Below are 20,234 nucleotides of genomic sequence, written 5' to 3'. Positions count from 1 at the left end.
TAGTGTACTGCCGATGTATTGGTCTACGGTGATGAGTCGAGCCAAATCGTCTTCGGTGCTACGATCACCCTCTTTTTCAAGGAGACGTATTAGCTCCTCGGACATTTGATTGAGTTTCTTCAACAGCAGTAAGTCCTGGAGTGTCTCATTAACGATTCCCGACATACGGGGGGCTATAGAGACTCATGGTGCTAAGCTGGAAGGGATAAGATTAAACTCAATAGCGTGACTAATATCTAATGTCCGATATGGTGTAGTGGCTAACATCGCCGTCTCTCACACGGCAGCCGGGGGTTCGATTCCCCCTATCGGAGAACTATATTTTTTTCTCTCTCTTATTTTTTGGACTTCATGTAACAACTTGAAATTCTGTAAATGTGCCAATTGGTAGTCGATGCAAAATAAAAAAGTCTCAACAATCAAATAATACGAAGGTTAGAGGGAGGCCTTAGATAATTTTACTGTAAACTAATAGTTAGTATCTATAATACTGTCTAAATCTAGATTTTACTTTTGTCGCATCTAGTTCTATTTTCTTATTTATGTTTCATTTTGTTTCAAGGTTGTTGTTAAAAAACATTTATTTGTTTAAAAATGGGTCTATTAAAAGGAGTGCGCTATCTCATATCTTTGTATATCGTGCATTCATGTAGAGGAAGCTAATTGAAGGATCATCCCACTTCCTAGAGCATACCAGGTTTTGCTTCTCTCTACTATTTTTCCAAAGCGTCTAAGAGACTGACGGCATCCTGGCGTGCCAGTATAGCCTCCATACCGATTTGTGTCTAGTGGTCGCCTTTTTAGCCGCATCCGCACCAAATAAGATATTTGTCCCATCTACCAAAGTGCTACCGGGCAGCTATTGTTTCGAAAATCTAGTATAAGACTGTTTCAGCTGTTATGATGGAACTTGAGACACGCCAAAGAATTTCTCCAGCCGGGTAGGAAATGTGAAATACCATCCTACCAGGTAAAATGAAGCGAACGTCAATGTCAAATAAAACAGATAGAATTTCTCAAACCTCCTCAAAATCTAGAAATCAGTCATTAGAGAAGCGTCGAAGGGACCTTTCTCGGTCACCGAGACGGTGACCAAAAAAATCCTATACATAATCTGAAGGTGTATGACGGTCGTCTGTTATTAGCCCGATCGAACCATGTTGGTATCTTCTAAAATGTAAATTAACAAAGCTACACCCCGAAATAGTCGAAATGGGCCAAACTGCAGCTGATTGGGCCTATTTTAAGGCCTGTACTTGCTAAGCTTGGGATGCCATTCCACAAGCGACGGTTGATAGCCTAATTAGGTCTATGTCATGTAGATTAGCCGCTGTACGTAATTATAAGGGATATTATACTAAATGTTGAATAAAATTCTGTTCTCTTATCATTTGCCTACATAGATATATGTACTATACAGCTATAGCTATAATATTGGTGTAGATATAGGTGGTTGAAGTAATTATATATATTTGGGGTGGGTGGGGCTAATTTCCGTGTGTATACAGACTTATGACCTATAACGTATGCATCCCACTTACATCGTTTCATCTCTTACAATATCACAGCACTCGCCTGTCTTTCTGAATATCGTTGATGTTGGAACACAGCAGTCATGTGACCAAATCGTTACTTTATAATAGATAGCAAACTACAAGGATGACTTGACACGCAATGAGACAAGCAATACCATCAATCCCGCTCAAAAAATCTCGGTTATTGAATGATACCTAAGCCAGCATATTGCGCATTTCATTGCCAATCCTTTGTTAAACGTACGTATTGAGGGCTTAATATCTTCTCTGCAATTGACGCTGCTATCAATATGTTTGACACCGGTGGTGGTGGAGGCAGTATGAGGATCCCACGAGGAGGCTTTTTCTCCCTGCTCGCTATCTCTGCTATACTGCCTATCCTTCAGCGTATGTTTGAATTGGGCTGTACTCATGCGTGTAATGAAATCGGTGCTGGTATCTCGCAGAAGCTTTTTCCTTTTGACCGGAGTTGTTGCCTTCGTTTGTCAAATTCTAGAGGCTCAGCCCTGGAACCGCTGACATTTACGGTTAGTCACACCGATTTTAGCATTTATTTTGCTGTGATGGGTAGCCCTTTTCATGTTTTCGTTTTGGTGGCTGCATACAACTACCGTCTGGTGCACGACGTATGTTAAATTACCTTACACGTGATTCAATGTAATCCACAAATCAGGGCCTTGAAGTATTATTATTTCCGAGGTCTAAGGTTGCCCGTAATATTAATATTTTTATTTTTAATGACCGCCCTTAAATATATGATCCCGCACCATTTCACCAGATCTGACCACCAACGCTTATAAGAGGCGGGAGCAAAATACAACTAGACATGTTCATTGGGTTGGGTAAACCCATACCCAACCCAACCCAACCCACAATGGGCTGGGTATGGGTCAGAAATTTTACCCAAAACCCATATGGGTTGGGTATGGGTTTGAAGTAAAACCCACACCCAGCCCATAAACCCATCTTTTTGCCAAGACTTTTATTTCACGTGATATTTGTCACCTAGTTAGTACTAGATTGAGGCAAAAATTAGGCACTAAGGCACTAATTACCCTAATTTAGTTTAGGTTGAGGCGAAAGTCAGGCATTAAGGCATCAAAAATACCCATATGGGACCCATACCCAACCCATACCCAACCCATACCCACGTGGGTTGGGTTGGGTATGGGTATGGGTTTACCTTACCCCTGATGGGTTGGGTATGGGTATGAATTTTGACCCATACCCAACCCATGCACATGTCTAAATACAACAGGTCTTATCGGTATAATCTGACACCCAGAGCATAGACAAAAATGTTATACGGAAAAACAGTGCTTGATCCCAGATCTATAGGCTTACCGACTAGATTAACCAAGCTCAGTTCCTGACCCACATCAAATGGGCTTGTGGTTTAGTGGTATAATACTCCCTTAGCATGGGAGTGGTCCGGGGTTCGATTCCCCGCGAGTCCAATTTTTGATCCATTTTTTTGATCCATTTTTTTGTTCACTGCTTGCTTTAGTGATGTTCGTAAAGACGTTCGTTGTGAATGCTTTTCATTGGCGAGATGGCCAACGAGCCTGGAGATATGAGATTAGACCCACATGATTTTTTTTTTTTTTTTCAAATTATTTTTCCGGGAAAAAGCTTTTTGTCCAGATGACTTAAATTGGAAGATGTATTCACGGAAATATTGTGAAATACAGAGCTAGGAATTACTTGTATAAGAAACCTTGCAGCTCAAAGTTGTTCATCCTTAGGCATCCAGTGGCTTCAGCTACAACTTTATGCTCAAAGCCTTGACTTATTCCAGTGTCCTAAGGATATCTCGAAGCCTCTTCTCGTCCAGCTCATACGCACCTGAAAGCCGATTGCTCATATCTTCACCTAATATTTTCAAGGCTAGCGTCTTCGCTCATCAATTAATTAGCCATACCATAGTCATTGAATACAGCAGCAATAAACTCTCCCGTCCCATCTCGTCTAGTAAACTTCAACGAAAGCTTTCTAATCAATAGCATTCCGTATGAAGAAAGGCCCACGATACCACTTCAAGAGCTGGCCAGCCGCTAGGGGGAGTTTTCTCTCTGGCCAAAGAACACTGGGAGAACGGATTGAACATGCTCGACTGAGTAACCACCCATAAAGCTGTCGTCGACAGTTACGGGTTCCTCTATGCGAGCATTCTCGCCTACGAAGTAAAAATATCCCATTGTGATACTCTGTTCTAGATATTATAGTCCATGGACGTATTCATTCGTCGCAGGACCATATATCTCTTGATCGTGGAATTTCCAGGAGAAAGAAGTGCCGTAGTTCGGCACGGCGTTGAGTCAAGAACTGTTATTGTTTCCTTAAAGGGGTGGGTGAATTTGGGTAAATTCATCTTCGTAGATTGGAGAGAAGTTGCCCGGCCTATTTATTTGTGCAATAGATGCTATTTGTGACGCTAAGTGGGCCACGCGAGGTCGTGATAGTAAATGGGAAGGCTGAACTTATTGGTGCTGTAAAATTAGAGCAGTACTTTTCAGACTCGACGGATGCGTTGGTTTCGATATTGAGTCTGTCGACGTATTTTCTAAATGAGCGGCAAACCTTTTTATGACTAGGTGATATGGTCATACAGTTCCGGCCGAAAGCAGAGCTCCCCCGGCTGCTCTATGACCCCCATAGTCCCAATCCTGTCAGAAAATCAATCATGGCAAGTAAGGGAAGAAATCTGCATCCCTTGACAAGAGCATCACATTTCAAGAATAGTGTAAATCCCCTTCATCAAATGATGGCCGAATTACAAGCACACAATACTTTCCTTGAGGTAATTGAACTTATCTTCAGCAATAATACACGTAGTTTCTTCAGTTGCTGCATATCACTCGACTCAATTGCATCATACTCTCGAATCAACTTTTGCATCTTTTCTAAGTCTCTGAAGATGAAAAAAGTGATTTTGCCAGCCATTCCTAGTCCACGAATATGAGCTAGATGTGTGTACTCCCACGTTCGATGCCATCTGGCCACCGTTGCGTCCTGTAGCACCAGAACATAATGTTCGCTCTCCCAAGGCTGTCACAGTTGCAGATTGGTGACGCTCTAACAAGGTCCTTGCTACAGAAAGGCATGGAGCACCAGATCCAATAATGACATAGTCCCTTTCTGTTAGATGAGTTGGCGATTGCGTATTTGTTAGTGCGTGTGTTGGATGATTGGGCTGGGAACCCGGGTTCACCACCACGAGATCAACAACTATATCTATCTAGATCTTTTTCTTTTGAAATTGGCTAGAAGTATTATCAAAGATTTTGTCCAGTCCCATTACAAAGAAATCTACAAAAGAGAAGTTGAGTTGATGGCAGATTCGATAAGAGCTGAGCAGGTTCTTATCTTGATATCGGGACAAATTGCCTGATCAAGAAGGAGGATATTTATTTTAGGAGTGGCCGCTCCGCCACACCATCATATGGCCCCTCTAATCATGGCTATCTAGGAAATGTGACCTGACGCCAAATTGTTGGTACAGCCGGCAAGTTATGTTCAACTGTAACTTCAACTGCTATATATATATATATATGGATATATTTTCCTCTTTTATCCACACCCACGTCTGGTCCAATATCATTCAAACTCCTCGCTTACCCAGGCAAGCAGACTCTCTTTATGAGCTATCCTATTTTTACTAGCTTTCGTCTTTTTTTTTTTTTTTTTTTTTTTTGTTGGCACTTTCTAGCTTTATAAAACTATCTCAGAGAAAAACAAGCTCATAAGCTAGGTAGCTGAAGATTCGCATCATACGATTCTTTAAAAGTATATTACAGTGGCGAAGTTATGGTTTCTGATGAAAGTTCTAGACCTCGGGACCTTTTTCGAAACGGTCAAACCTCTGGCTCAACCTTGAAATCTTGGAAGGATTTGAAGGATTCACTAGGGTCCAAAATCGCGAATCTCCTCAGTAATGAATAAGTAATGTTACAAATCCGGGACAGGTAGCGATTTGTGGAGACCACTTGGCGGCTTATTTGTTTGTGCAAGCCTTCCAAGGTTCCTGCTTTATAAAGAGAACAAATTTGCGCTTATATTGATGTCGATATTCTCATTGTGGATTATGATTATAAATATGAGAGGTTTTCCATTCTGAGGAATGTTTCATTTAAATAATCAAGATGGTAATCCAAAAATATCATAGAACATTGAACCCATCCTTCTAGAATCCTGGGGCCATAGAATTGATGACTTATCTAAATAATATTTAGTATGGCTCTAGGATCAATTTTCTCACCCTATATTTGGGACTGATCTCAAATTATTCACATGACCCTTCCATATTCCACTTTATAAAGTATTTGTTTCTCTTCCTGGACTGTTTGTAGGTTTTTCATTCCTGTCCACGGGTGAACTAGTCTTTTCTTCCGATTCAATCAGAATCGACGGCCCTCATTTTGAAGGACATATTTTCAAAATGCAGCTTAACAGACTTCCGCTGGTTTTGTTGAGCATTTGCGCTTTTTGGATATCTTCGACCAGCTCTGCGCCAACTACTATCAAGGCAGACAGCTCGATACATGAAGCACAGACTCACCTAGCTAAGCGCAACTTTTCAACTGGAAATCTCCTTCAGCAGAAGAATAATGGCTTGAACCATATACTACGTCGAAATACACCGTCAATAATCAGAAACTGGGGTATCTTTCAGCAATGGATGAAAGAAGCATGGGAAGGGCCAAGAACATATGTCGCTGTCCCTATGTACACTCTAATAGGAAAAGAAGTTGAGGACGATTCATATGTGTTTGAAAATGAAGCCAGAGATTGCCAAGTCACCAAAATGCGTCTCGACTTAGGAAAGAAACTTGGGCAAGGAGGATTCGGCACTGTTTACGATGCCGTACTCAGTATGCTGAGCCTAGACGGGTCTCATTGGCGCCATTTCGCTGTTGCTGCTAAATCAGCAACTAAAGATCCGGGTGGCATGATTGTTGGAACGACCTTGGAGAACTCAGTCATCAGCGATTATATTGTTCTGATACATGAAACTTTTTATGTTGAAGAAAACCATGAGGCATTTGCAGTCATGCCAAAGGCGAGTGATGGTGACTTGGTGGAATTTTTAGAAAATTATGAGGTTCCTGAAAAAGATCTCAACAAATACTTCAGAATGATTTTGCTCGGCGTAAAGGCGATGCATGATAAGGGCATGATGCACCGCGACCTTAAGCCAGCGAATATCTTGATGTTCGGAGCTCTTCCCAAAATTGCCGATTTTGATGTGGCGACATATGATGCGACCTCTGAGAAATATAGTATTGGAACAATGGGATATCTAGCGCCTGGTAAGTTTGGATTTCGGTTCCACCATGATTGATCTTGGAAACTATCTTGGCAAACTAACAGTTTCTATGAAATTCCAGAAGTTATGAGACTTCAGAAATATGATAAAGGAGTCGACATCTTCGCATGTGGAATGACATGGATGGAAATGACATGGGAACTGGTATCGCAATCGGATTGGTATGAGGATTCTTGGCCAATTTGGAAAGATCTCGTGGATCCTGATGAAGACAACTCTAAAGACAAAGTGTGGCTAAGCCGAGAGGATGTTAAAGAAGTTCTGATCCAGAGAGTGGGGAAAAACAAGTACTCTGATGCTAAACTAGACCTATTGTCAAAGGTTCTTTGTGAGCCTAGCACGCGAATCGGTATTGATGAGTTTATAAGAGGATTAGATGCGTTGTGACAAGTGGGTGATATTACCTAGACCATGAGCGGTGGAGAAAGTCAGAAGATTTGCCAAAGAATCGAAAACTTGAGAAGACGAAGGGGGTGAAGGGCTTAAGCTTGTTGAACAGTCATAACGTCCATTCAGCTCACATCTATGAGAGTGCATTAAATTTTTCACATGAAAGCATAGAGTCATAAAATCCTCTGCTTTTTATTTAATTGCGATGTGGCCCACTATGTAATAAGGATTTAGCCTAGCCTAGGGCTGGTTCTCAAAAGATGGCTTTAATGATAGCTTGCTATTTTAGACCACAAATATACACGAAAAATCCTATCTGGCAGTGATAGGGGTCACGCAAAACCCCGGGCTTTCTTGCTGTTGTTTCAAATGTCATTTTTCCCAGATTATTAATCGTCTTATCCATTTACTTCATGTCTTCAAACCTAAGCTAAATCGAAGGAAAGAGTCCCTCCTATAGCCCATTCTACGCATCATATCCGCGCTCGAGATCGTGCCAATCATATAGCGCATGAAAATCAATCAAATCAATTTGTAGCTTTATCCTCTAAATTACCACCCCGACACTACAATATTCAGCAATATTATCTCTATAGGAGTAAGCCGAAGACGAGGTTTCGGACATGACTGGAATGCTCTACCATAGATTGCTGTATTTTGTGACTTAGGATGTATTCGATGAGGTCCAAAAGTTATACCGACTTTGAAGTTTCAGCGCCGTGGATAGATGTGCTATTCTTTATAGTTTTTCGCGTCGCGAGAGAATCCTGGTTTCGATGATTCAAAAAATGTAATTGTCGAGATCTGTTCGAATGAATTTCAAGATACTTAGTTACGGATAACACACTTTCAAACTTCCTGAGTAGTCTTTCGTACGGCCGTTATGTCAAATATTTATATACCGACCTCGGAAAGCAGAGAGAACACATGTATATTTGCGATAAATGGATGAGTATGATCGGAGTTTAAAGAGATAACATAGAGTTCTGTGAAAATTAACAAATGGTGTCGGAACGGTGACGTTCTTACGGTGCATATGCAACTAGTATTCTTGATGGAATAGATCTAGGTGCGTCGATGCGAAGTTGTAAGAGTTGTGTTATTCAATCTTATCCTCGCTGTAACTAAATAGACAAAACTCGCTAGATTCACTTCATGTCGAACCAACAGCATCAGAACCATTGGTCCTGTGCCCCACTTTGGTCTAGTGGTATCGACAAATGGACCTATAGGGCAAGTATTAAATTTTGAACAACAGCCGAGTAAAGCTTGTATTGAGGCTAAAATTAACTCTGCTTTATTTATTTATATTCTTTGCTTATTCACCCCTAGTCTTCCAGTTACTAAAATCGTTGTTGATTCTCGGGGGCTCATCTGCATTTTACTGATAAAGCGTACAAATTACACTCCGCACTGTTTGTACGCTGGCCGGTGCAGATCTGGACCCCCGTTTTTGGCTACGCATTACTTGCCCATCTCGGCTGCAAGCGGTTAGACCGGTACCATTTTCTAGCCACTATGCATGTTTTATACACTCACTTTTGACCGTACTTTGACAGTCTGTATCAGGGTCGCTTCTTTTTACGTTATAATAGATTTCCTTGGTATTTAAATTCTTGTCGTAGAGCATACTAATGCACTATATAGTAGTGATATACTTAATCAAGGCATCTAGAGTAGACATGTTCATTGGGTTGGGTATGGGTTTGAAGTAAAACCCACACCCAGCCCATAAACCCATCTTTTTGCCAAGATTTTTATTTCACGTGATATTTGTCACCTAGTTAGTACTAGATTGAGGCAAAAATTAGGCACTAAGGCACTAATTACCCTAATTTAGTTTAGGTTGAGGCGAAAATCAGGCATTAAGGCATCAAAAATACCCATATGGGTATGAATTTTGACCCATACCCAACCCATGCACATGTCTAATCTAGAGTCCTTTTGTTCCATAATCTTACAAGGTTAGAGCCTTAGAAGCATTAGTAACGGATACTTTCAGTCGGCATTTACGTTAATATTCGCATTTTTATAGGCTAGAGAGCTTCTTCATTATTTAACTATTCTTGTAAATTCTACAGTTCCGCAATTATACAGGTCAACCAGCTTTGAAGAGATCAATAGAAGACCAAAAGCATATTTGAAAGCAAGTAGTAAATATACCGACTAAAATAGCAAGAGATAGGGAGGAGACCAGGAATGGTATACGTAGAATTAAAGCTCAGCAAATCTATTTGAGCTCAGAAAAGATACACTGAATGTAATGGTCGTTCGTTTCGATGTTTTATTCACTGGGACGAGGGTGGTTCAAAATTGCTCAACGCCAGCGCTACCACCACGAAATACCATGTCAGCCAAATGATGAGGTACATTATGAAATAAGAAAAGAGTTGGGAGACGCGAAAACTTTATTTAACCACTATCCATTACTTGGCATATAATCCCTTCTTCCACACATATACAAATCATAACTTCGTAATAAAGTAATAACATAACTCATTCCTTCTGAGTTTCAAATCACTCTCCTCCAGTGGCAGAAGAGGCACGAGGCGAACTCTCCACCGAACCCTCAAGCACCATGATAACAATTCTAGCTTTCAGAGAGTTGCTATCGCGGTTCTTGTAAGCAGCGATAGGGCCATACTCATCCCGATGCAAATCCCTATCAAGTAAAACCCCCAAGTACCCCTCCGGAACTTCGACACGAATCAAAACACCATGAGGCCGAAAGAAAGTCTCGTTCCAACGGGCAATATGACGAGCCAAGGGCGTGTCATCATTCCCAGCAAGCGCAGCAGCAAGATTGCGCTTCTCCTGTCGTCTCTGAGAAGTTCTAGCCACAATAGCGGCGGGGACAGCGCCGAAGAAGCCAACAATTATGCCGCCGATGGCTAGAGTGCCGATAGTCTTGCCGACAACTGTCGACCATTGTCGTCGCGAAAGCTTTGCTTCATCGCGAATGGCTTGGGTAAAGTTTATCCAGTCTTCTTCTGAGATACCGTATTGGGTCAGTTCGGCTGGGTAGTCGAAGCCAGATCTGCAGGATTTTGTACGAGTCTGTACCTGCAGCTCGGGGACCGAGGGCGTAAATGGTATGTTTGCGTCGGTGACTTCAGACTGTTGGACCAGAGTTTTGGTGGATTTATTATCCCAATTATAATTAAACTCGTCATGTTCACTAATATATGGCGGAGGAGTATCTGAGCGAGTATTGTTCTCCATAATTGTTTTGTTGAATGAATGTTGATGAGCAGCCAGCATATCCAAGGTTCAGTAGAAACGAGTCAAGAAAGCTAGTTCTTTGTAGGTTATGTGTGTGGTTGTATACTATTTAGAACGGTGACTCCCTTGCAATAAATACTCATGTATGAGTGTTGCCTATCGTCTCGAACTGAACTCCGAAAGACCGACGTGACGTGTGAGGCACTGCAGCCTAAGACTCATCATGCCTCATATTAACCTAGCTGTACCCCGGTTCAAGCCTCCAGGACCAAGCTTCCAAAGTCATGGCTTTAGTCTGACCAATAAGGATGTAAGAAATCATGTGACCTGGAAAAGAAGTAAAACGTCATTGGAGGAAATAAAATAGAGCAGCTCTATGACTCGAAATGATGAATTTGAAATAGAGTAATATCCAATGAGAGAAGTGGAGAAGTGGAGAAGTGGAGAAGTGGAAGAAGTGGATAAAATCGAAGTCTAGGAATTAAGGTGAGTCAGACAAGTTGTTTGTTTGTGGAGTTCGGGGTTCGAACTTCGGAGTAATTACCACATCACATTAACCCAAGCCACCTACAAGCTAACGCAATGACCACACGCTATCGCGTTGAATGTCAGTTAATTTTGTCTGACTACTATATCAACCGCTGACTCTCTTCTAGACGCTCTCAAGGTGAGAATTAATGCAGCCTAATCCCGTACTTTGTCTAATCACCCCTGCCAGACCCATCGTCGAGATCAATTGGTATGTTGTCCTCTTATCTAGAACTTGACCTCTTCTAACAACATCAGATTGAATGGATCAAAGTATGTCAACACCTCAAAATAATTGAATCAGCTATCAATCCAATATAGGGTCTACTGGCGGTACCCTTTGTACTGCACTCCCAGCCCAACATCTCTTATCCGGAGCATAGTGAGGGGCTAAAGACCGTGGCTGCCGATACATACCAGCGATATGCAGAGATTATGCGAGATGTGGAAATCCTGATAAACGACCACAGTAAGTTCATTTCTGCCTATTCAGGCAACACAATATCCGACGATCGACATAATGTTCTCAAGGCTTATCTCAGCCCCGCAGTTCGACATAACAACCAAAACACACCTGGTAAATCCAAACTCAAGCTGCTAGTGCCATCAGTCGGTACTTTCTTCACCCAGCTGCATCTAGAAGATGCATTCCAATATCAGAACGACCGCCGCTTCATCAGCCGACGAAGGTTTGTGGCGCCATCATTCAATGACATCCGCCTAATCTTGAACTCGGCCCAACTCCTCGGCCTAGTCCGATCCAGCGACGTCCAACTCGTTACGTTCGACGGAGACGTGACCCTCTACGATGACGGCGCCTGTCTCACGCCCGAAAACCCAGTCATCCCCCGTATAATTCGCCTGCTAGAACAAGGCCGGAAAGTCGGTATCGTGACAGCGGCCGGGTATGAGGAGGCTGAGAAGTACTACGGTCGACTTTACGGCTTACTAGATGCAGTACACGAATCCACCTCTTTGACACCAGACCAGAAACAAGGCATAATAGTAATGGGCGGCGAAAGCAACTTTCTCTTCCGATTCGACCCGACCTCCGACGTGCGTCTCACATATGTGCGACGCAGCGAGTGGCTCCTAGCTGAAATGCGAGCGTGGCGCGAAGACGACATCAGAGAACTTCTTGATCTAGCTGAATCTGCACTTCGTGCATGCGCGGCTAATTTCAATCTTCCCGCTGCTGTTCTACGGAAGGACCGCGCTGTTGGTGTGTATCCTGTTAATGGGGTGCGCATTAACCGGGAACTACTGGAGGAGACTGTGCTCGTCGTGCAGAATACAGTAGAGAGATCTGCTATTGGGTCACGACTCCCTTTCTGCGCCTTCAATGGTGGAAATGATGTTTTTGTTGATATTGGTGATAAATCTTGGGGCGTTCGTGCTTGTCAGCAGTATTTTGGCGGCATTGATCCGTCGAAGACGTTACATATCGGTGATCAATTCTTGTCGGCTGGAGCTAACGATTTTAAGGTGAGAGCAGAAACAGTTCGATTCAGTGCATGGTGCATGAGACAATATGCTAACTACTTTAGGCTCGCTTGGCTTCCACCACTGCTTGGATTTCCAGTCCTACCGAGACGGTCGACTTATTGGACGAGCTGGAACTTTCATTATCCCATAGTTAAAGGAATCTACCTAGGTAATCATCTCAATTTCGGGCTACATACTTTGCATCAATAGCATTGAGTCAATTGGTTTATCCCTTTATATTTAAAGCCAGACTGAAAACTAAGAAATAAAAGACCGGAACTCCGCCCAAACATGTCGCCTTCCAGATCGATATGTCTTGAAAGTGCGTTGCGTAGCGTCGTACAAACGTGAGCCATTCAAGCTTGTCGGCTAGCAGATACGGCGGTATCTTGAGTCGATAGTTCCAGAAAACGGGATAGTCGCATTATGAAGAGTATGGCATAGTGTGGAATGAATGGTTTTTGCTCGGGACCGTGAGCGGACTTCATGGAGATCCAGGGACGGGAGGCTTCGGGTGGTCTGAAGAGAGGAAGAAGCGAAAAGTTAATATCCAAGTAGGGTAAAAAGAAATCCAAGAAATCCAAGGTCGCAAAGCGATGGGCAAGTTGGCCCATAGGTGGTCAGAACGCGTCACAAACGGTAAATCGAAGAATCCAAATCGCAAATCGCAAAGCGCAAGTCGAAAATTGAAAATTGAAAACTCATAATGGCAAGAAATCCAAGGAATCCAGGGTTGGTTTGACAATTTACGTACTCTCATAGCAGCCCCAGGTTTCCTGGTTACGGCGGGAAGCAGATCGTCCAGACAAAACATCGACTGTCTCCTGCAGGTCAAGCCAGAACTCATCCTTGGGACGACGGCGAGCCCAGTCGGTCTCGGTAGCCTCCAATCCATTCTCGCCACCCATAGGGCCGAACAGCACCTGGGAACCCTTGATGCCAATGACAGCCGCACTCATCTTATCAGCGGCAATGGCATCACGGCTTTTACCAGCGAACTCCTCAATATGTTGCATGCACTTGATGGTCATGCGCAGTGCTCTAACACGGTCCATGGGCGAGGGCTTACCACCCTGCTGGAAGTGACCAGGCACAGCAGCACGGGACTCAAAACGGCCCTTGGCCTCCTCCTTGATAATGTCAGCAATAACCTGGGTGGTGTAAGTGCTAGAGGCGCATTCGTTGCGGAGAATCAGCTTTCCAGCACGATTGGCACCCTTGTCGCGACGGAAATTGTCGCGTAGGAAGTCAATATCGTTCGATAGGGTCTTGATGTCGACGCCCTGCTCGGGGATGTACACAGCGACCGCACCAACGGCCAGACCGGCCGTGGTTGCGATGTAGCCGGACTTTCCTCCCTGGGTCTCGATAACGAAGACACGGCGACGAGAGGACGATGCAGACTGGCGAATGGCATCACAGAATTCAATCAAGGTGTTCAAGCAAGTGTCACTGCCAAGAGAGTACTCGGTTCCTGGAACGTTGTTCGAAATGGTGGCGGGCAACACAACAAGAGGGATCTTGAAAGCATCGTATTGGGCACGAGCCTTGCGTAGCTGACTAACTGCTGTGAATGCCTCAAATCCACCTATCACAAACAGAGCATCGAACTGGTGGCGCTCGAAACACTTCGCGGTGGTTTCCAAATCCTCCCCAGGCAGACTGCGGTTAGTACCAATGTCTGAACCACCTTCATTGACCCAGCTGTCGCACTCGAGCCAGGTGACCTCTCGGACTGAACTGACAGGTGTGTCCTCACTGTGACGACAGAGACCGGGGAAACCGTTGTGAATGGCAAGGGGGGTGTGGCCGCGGGTCCGGCAGTAGTTTACGGCGGCGCGGGTGGCCTGATTCATACCACCAGCGGGAGCACCAACGTGGATGATGGCAATGCGCATTCTCTGTTACCAGTTAGAATCATGAGACTATAAACTTCATGGCACCACTTTTCTTACCTTATTTTCAGGCAGGTACAGCTTTGGGTGATCCGGAGTTGCGGTGTTCAAGTATGCTCGGTAGTATTCCTTAAATTCCGCATCACGCATGGTCATTGCAGTCTCGAAATCCTTGTTGTTAATCTTGTCTGTCACATTCTTGGTAAGCTGAACGGCATCCATCAAGGGTGTGCGCTCGATCTTGTTCTCGCGAATGGTAATGACGGGCGAGGGGGACTGTGGTGTCATCTCCAGTACGGCACGAACAGCCTCAACACCCTGCAATGTTGACAGCCAGCGGTCATATGCACATGCAGCTCCACCACGTTGTGTGTGGCCGAGGACGGTCGTTCGGGTATCCAGGCCCAGTCGTGTTGTAAGGATGTCCTTGATCTTGTCGCTAGAAATTTTGTTGAGTTGGCGGTCCTGCGCACCCTCGGCAACAATAACGATAGTACGGCGCTTGCCTCGGTCGTGACGGTTCTATAATTTAGATGGTCAGATTGAAACATGATATATCGCTTCTCTAGGAAAGCCGTACCTTGTTAATGACGTCGCACATCTCATTCTCCCAACCGTCCTTGGGGGCATCTCAGGAATGAATAGCCAATCCGCACCAGTGCTAATGGCCGCCATCAGGGCGAGCCAACCGCAGTGGCGACCCATGACTTCGATAACGAATCCTCGTTGATGTGAAAATGCGGTGTCGAAGACGTCGTCGACGGCTTCACAGATACGGGTTAGGGATGAATAGCAGCCAATGGTGGCATCAGTACCAGACAAGTCGTTGTCGATGGATCCCACAAGACCGACGATGTTCAGAACCTTGTAGGGCTCCACCTGCTCCTTGGTCAATTCACCAGCTTTAACGAGATCAGCCAGCAGGGCGGGCCACTCAGCACGAAAGACGTCGGCACCGGTCAAACTACCATCACCACCGCAGACAACCAAAGCATCAATACCCTTCAGGATCATGTTCTTGGCCGCACGCAATCGGCCGGGACGCTCGCGGAAAGTCATGCAACGAGCAGAACCAATCAGGGTACCTCCGCGGGACAAATAACCACGGACATCCTCCCAGTGCATCTGACGGATCATGTCGCCGCCATTCACCAATCCCTCGTATCCTTCGAAGATGGCATAAGCCTCGCAGTCGCAGTGAATAGCCATACGGACAACAGCCCGCACGGCGCCGTTCATACCGGGAGCATCACCACCGGAGGTGAGCACACCGATACGGCGCTTCTTAGGTTCCACGGGGACCTTGTTAGAATCCATGCTGGAATCGAGACGATCGACCAGGGGGGTTGGTCGAACTGTATGTAGAATAGAAAATAAAGTAGCGTGTAAAGGAAACGAAGAGCAGAGGCGGATAGGTTTTATAGAATTGGATGAAAAATGACCACGCCGCCGTGGAAGCTAAGTTAATTAGGACGGGCCGGGTGGAGGGGTTGACCACAAATCCGGTGAGAAAATGCAGAAGTGGGGAGTGTCGTCAGACACGGAGGTATAAAATGGCCAAAGTGGGGAGATCAAAGGGGGAGATTCAAGTTGAAAGTGAGAAAAGATGGACGATGTATGTGAGTCTTGCTAGAAGATTGAATCTACAAATATCATAGCTTTTCTGCAGTTAAAATTTGCAAATACGTAAAGGGTGCATCTTGAATGATGTCACCGACTCAGTCCTAATTGAGATTAGCGCGGGGTGTCTGGTCATTGGAATCAGGTGATGTCATATGACTATGGGTCGATCTATACTTCATTTTTCAATGTTACCTCTGAGAAACAGGATTAAATCGTGTTCTCGATTGTCTGGACGTTCAATTGCTTTTCCTCTTGATATCTTAATACGATTTCCATACTGGTTTTGGTATCAGGTCATGGGTTCTACGTGACTGACCTCCGTTAACCTATTCGAGAAGTTCGACAAAAACCATCTACGGAGCGCGCCATTATTAAATAAGACAGCAGGCAGGTATGGAGCCATATCTAGGTACTACCTCCGAGATTCCCGTGACTACCTAGGTAGTGTTTTGGACACCTTTCCGACTGTGAACACGATAAATTAGTTATACTGAATTATACTGAACTGTCACAAGGTCGACAGTAAAATTTTATTCGGATCAGCTTCCTCAAATCTTCATGATAAGAGACAACATCAGGGATGGTTGGACAAAATACCATCAGATCCTAGTGTAAAACATACTGTGTATATTGCCGGTGGATCAGATAGATCTCAAGCAGCTCAATAAATCCCCAAAAATACCTTGGGAGTACACAATGACTGGTCAATAGCTCCCGCACGAACCATGAGATCTCTCGGTTAACGGATATATGTAAGCGCTAGTGAAAACTATTTTGAAAAAATATCGTGGAAGCAAAAATATGGACTCGCGGGGAATCGAACCCCGGACCACTCCCATGCTAAGGGAGTATTATACCACTAAACCACAAGCCCAAACATTATGAACAGACCAAGAATTAATATTATATAAATCATTATAGACGTGCACGCACCATTTGGTAATTTACTCACTACTCCGTATCTTTCAAACAGACATACTATTGACACCTCAAATTCATGGCTAAATTCAATAGAATTATCGATTAATTTGAAGTATAAATAACGTTTATCAAGCGAGATGGCCTGACAAGATTACCTGTCCAAAAATTATTTAGACACTGAATAGCCGAGAGCTGAAAGCCCATGGGGGACAAATAACCTACGCATCGCAACCGTGACTTCCCTCTGTCGCAGGATCCTTGCAACCACTACTGCACAGCTTAGGATGGCCAATTTGACCAGGGTTTGTGCAATGGTATAGAACGTTCTGGACCGGTGTATCCTGAAGATCAGTTCCATTGATTACAGCCTCGAGATCAGCTTCCGTGAAACCTATTTTACTTAGCGAGAAGCTTAATGCATTCCGAATGGGTCATTACCTTTCGACTTGAGCAGGACGTCAGAGCAGTAATCGAAGCTAGGGGTGCATGTCTTGTCTGCCAGGCCGGTAGAAGCCAGAGCAAACAAAGCGAAAACGACCGATGAGAACTTCATGTTGTAAATATTTCTGCGGAGATATTCGCAATCGATGAAACGTATGGTATAATTGAAGGGTAAGAAAAGAAAAGGTGTGGCTTAAATATCAGTTGCAGGGAAATAACAAGGTACTGACATTCTCATGTCCTACTAAAAGGGGTTATCCACATGTTCCTGGAATGCGAGTCGGTATGTGGTTACTCTGTGAATGAGAAGCCAAAAATGCATATTCGTCTTGAATTCTTCCATAATGAAACCACTGTAATAGAAATTGGCAAATTTTGCAGAGCAGTCTAAAGCCGAACGCCAAATAATGGCCGAGGCCCAAAATGAGTCGTTTGAATAAACACGGAGATATGATTACCACTGAAATTCCTTCCGAAAAAGACACTATACATAGATCTGTTCTATACTTTATCGTTTTATTCTGAATGGGTTTATGAATCGCTCTGAGCGGATTTATAAAAAGATAGGATTGTGAATGAAAAGACCTCACGAGTAAAAGAGAAAGTCAAAGCCCTTAAGCGGACGTACCGTGGTGAGTGAGCTGATTTCCGATTGAACTCCTCTTGATCTAGTTGTATGTGATTCTAGGCTACCTATTCAGCTACCTTTTCATTATATTTCTCTCTTCTTTACATACACGTCTTCTATAAGACCTACATAGGTACAGATGCCATGGCTCTTTAATTAGAAAGGTAAATTCTGTTAGATACATCCAAAACTCAGTTCATCAACAAGGAAAGATCTGGTGAAGCGTCCAGAACCAGAACAAACTTGGTCAAGACTCCGCTTTTCCCTTAATCTTCGTCCTTCGGGCTCTTTTCCCAACAACCTCAAGTTTTTCTTACTCTACTTGAACTCAACTACCGATTCAATCCCCACACCATCTGATTAGCCATTGGGAACGAATTGTTCTTCCAAACTTTGGAATTGTTCCAATTCACAAGTCAGTACTATACATATAAGCTGACTGTGGGAAACGTCTGTTACCTCAGCAAGGTCTTGATCAACCTAGCCTCGCAGCAGCCGTGGGTAGTATGCTCACTGAATGTGCAGAATAAAGGATTCTTAGTATTAATAGCCAAGTATTGTGATATCACCGCGGGTTCTAGTTACTCCGAATCCTGGTTTTTTGTGTATCTTTCACCACAGCTGTCCCAAACCTGCTCCTGAACCCTCATTAGGATACGTATTCGATAATTGGAAACATAATTTAGGAGAGTTGTTAGCGGAGGTGCTGCCGTCGGCGAAAGGTACTTTTAAGACCTCTTTTCTGTCAGAAATACTTTTTGAAGCGGGAATTACTCATCTCATACTAACATTGAATAAATTGAACAACAGAAAATTGATCAACAGGCTCCTTGATTCTGTGACAGATCAGGCGGTGAACTTTATAACGTCCTAGTCTTCATGTGACCCCGGGGTGTATCTAAAAGGCGGATATTTGTGACAACCAGGCACCAGGATAACCTCCACGTCCAATTCTCTTCCATATCTGCTACTATCACAATCACTACCGCAATAGACACCCTCTTTTTTGATATGGACCGCGTCACGCAGTACGATGCCACAGCCCCAGCGATCACACTGTGAAGGTACTTACTGCCTTTCTTGACCATCTGCCCGAAGATGGGAGAAAAAATCTTGAAAAAAGAAATTAAGGAATGTGGAACAGATTCCGAAATAAAGGACTGTGCAACAGACCTGCTCAACAAGCTGCTGATCCCGATGAGGGCGCGTCATACCCCTAGCATGTCACTAAATTATTCTTGTGATGACGCTCAGGCCAAACTCGAAAATCAGTACACTGAAATGACGACTCCGATGAAACGCTTTAAATCACTGAGGGAAGATTGTCTTAACAGAGACAATCAGAGCTGCAGTATCACCCACAGGCAGGAATTAGCAACACTCGATGAAGATGATATGGCCACTCCGGCCTGTCAAACTCAATGTGCCCATATTCTCCCCTTTTTCATTTCAACATGGCCCACTGATGAAGAAGCTCGAGCTAAGACCAAAGTTTGGACCACCTTGAAGTTTTGTTTCTCAATTCTAGAAGAAATGGAAAACGCTTTCGCTACGAAAATATCAACGAACACCGCAACGCTCTTACTTTGACCAATTCGGTTCATATTGGATTTGGCGCGTTTCATTTTTCACTCAAATTTGCCCCAAATTATTCCAATCAATACGAAATTTATCGTTGAAAGCCGAACTTGCTAAATTTCCAGGAGACCGTTGTGGATTTCGACAAAGTTACCCAGGCCCTGTTACCATCACCAGAACTTCTCTTCGTGCATCATACTATTGCCTCAATCTTTCGAGCATCGGGTCAAGCTGAATATATCGAAAAGTTCTTCGAGACCTGGATGATATCTCTGTGCTGGCCCCGAGCGGGTCATTCCAACTTGCCCAAAGCATTTAGGCAACGGACTTAGGACTGCTGGGTGAGTCAAATAGCAGGCTCGCTACTACATGTGCCTGATTTATCTTTCTCGCCAATCACAACTGACAACATATATATGACCAGTTTATATCTTACCTTTAGTTTGATCCTCTTCCTCTTCATCATCGGAGGCTGCTAAGGAGCCTGAGAGGTGATGTCTTATTATGACCTTTTATCGTTTCATCTAAGACTAAAACTGGACGAATTCTATCTGCTGATAACTTTCAATCCCATTCTAATGATCGTGTAATATCTTAATAAATTATAAGTCCTCATATTGGCCACTTAGACAGCCCTATATCCCACTCCCTCAATGCTATAA

At 43.8% G+C, this 20,234-nt stretch overlaps 5 protein-coding genes across 5 annotated transcripts; 2 read left to right on the top strand and 3 right to left on the bottom strand.

The window, feature by feature from the left end:
- Positions 1-6,339: 6,339 nt before the first annotated feature.
- N7495_010048 (Spk1-like Ser/Thr protein kinase) lies at positions 6,340-7,248 on the top strand (the record flags this gene model as incomplete). Its single annotated transcript, XM_057212699.1, has 2 exons — positions 6,340-6,844; positions 6,923-7,248. The coding sequence occupies 2 exons, from the start codon at positions 6,340-6,342 to the stop codon at positions 7,246-7,248; spliced, it is 831 nt and encodes a 276-aa protein (XP_057059562.1).
- A 2,520-nt stretch (positions 7,249-9,768) lies between these two features.
- On the bottom strand, positions 9,769-10,473 carry N7495_010047 (uncharacterized protein; the record flags this gene model as incomplete). The annotated part of the gene is made up of 1 exon (XM_057212698.1): positions 9,769-10,473. One exon carries the CDS (start codon positions 10,471-10,473, stop codon positions 9,769-9,771), a length of 705 nt encoding a protein of 234 aa, XP_057059561.1.
- A 582-nt stretch (positions 10,474-11,055) lies between these two features.
- On the top strand, positions 11,056-12,641 carry isn1 (IMP 5'-nucleotidase ISN1; the record flags this gene model as incomplete). The annotated part of the gene is made up of 6 exons (XM_057212697.1): positions 11,056-11,080; positions 11,130-11,140; positions 11,192-11,212; positions 11,260-11,274; positions 11,323-12,486; positions 12,549-12,641. 6 exons carry the CDS (start codon positions 11,056-11,058, stop codon positions 12,639-12,641), a joined length of 1,329 nt encoding a protein of 442 aa, XP_057059560.1.
- A 591-nt stretch (positions 12,642-13,232) lies between these two features.
- N7495_010045 (ATP-dependent 6-phosphofructokinase) lies at positions 13,233-15,698 on the bottom strand (the record flags this gene model as incomplete). The annotated part of the gene is made up of 3 exons (XM_057212696.1): positions 13,233-14,387; positions 14,442-14,903; positions 14,997-15,698. 3 exons carry the CDS (start codon positions 15,696-15,698, stop codon positions 13,233-13,235), a joined length of 2,319 nt encoding a protein of 772 aa, XP_057059559.1.
- Positions 15,699-17,143: 1,445 nt separating this feature from the next.
- N7495_010044 (uncharacterized protein) lies at positions 17,144-17,478 on the bottom strand (the record flags this gene model as incomplete). Its single annotated transcript, XM_057212695.1, has 2 exons — positions 17,144-17,316; positions 17,364-17,478. 2 exons carry the CDS (start codon positions 17,476-17,478, stop codon positions 17,144-17,146), a joined length of 288 nt encoding a protein of 95 aa, XP_057059558.1.
- Between the last annotated feature and the right edge of the window lie 2,756 nt (positions 17,479-20,234).

Source organism: Penicillium taxi (genome assembly GCF_028828555.1).
Source record: "Penicillium taxi strain IBT 34144 chromosome Unknown utg000006l_segment0_segment0, whole genome shotgun sequence".
Lineage (NCBI taxonomy): Eukaryota > Fungi > Ascomycota > Eurotiomycetes > Eurotiales > Aspergillaceae > Penicillium > Penicillium taxi.
The sequence above is the reverse complement of the archived record's forward strand: the minus strand, read 5'-3'. Positions and strand labels throughout refer to the sequence as shown.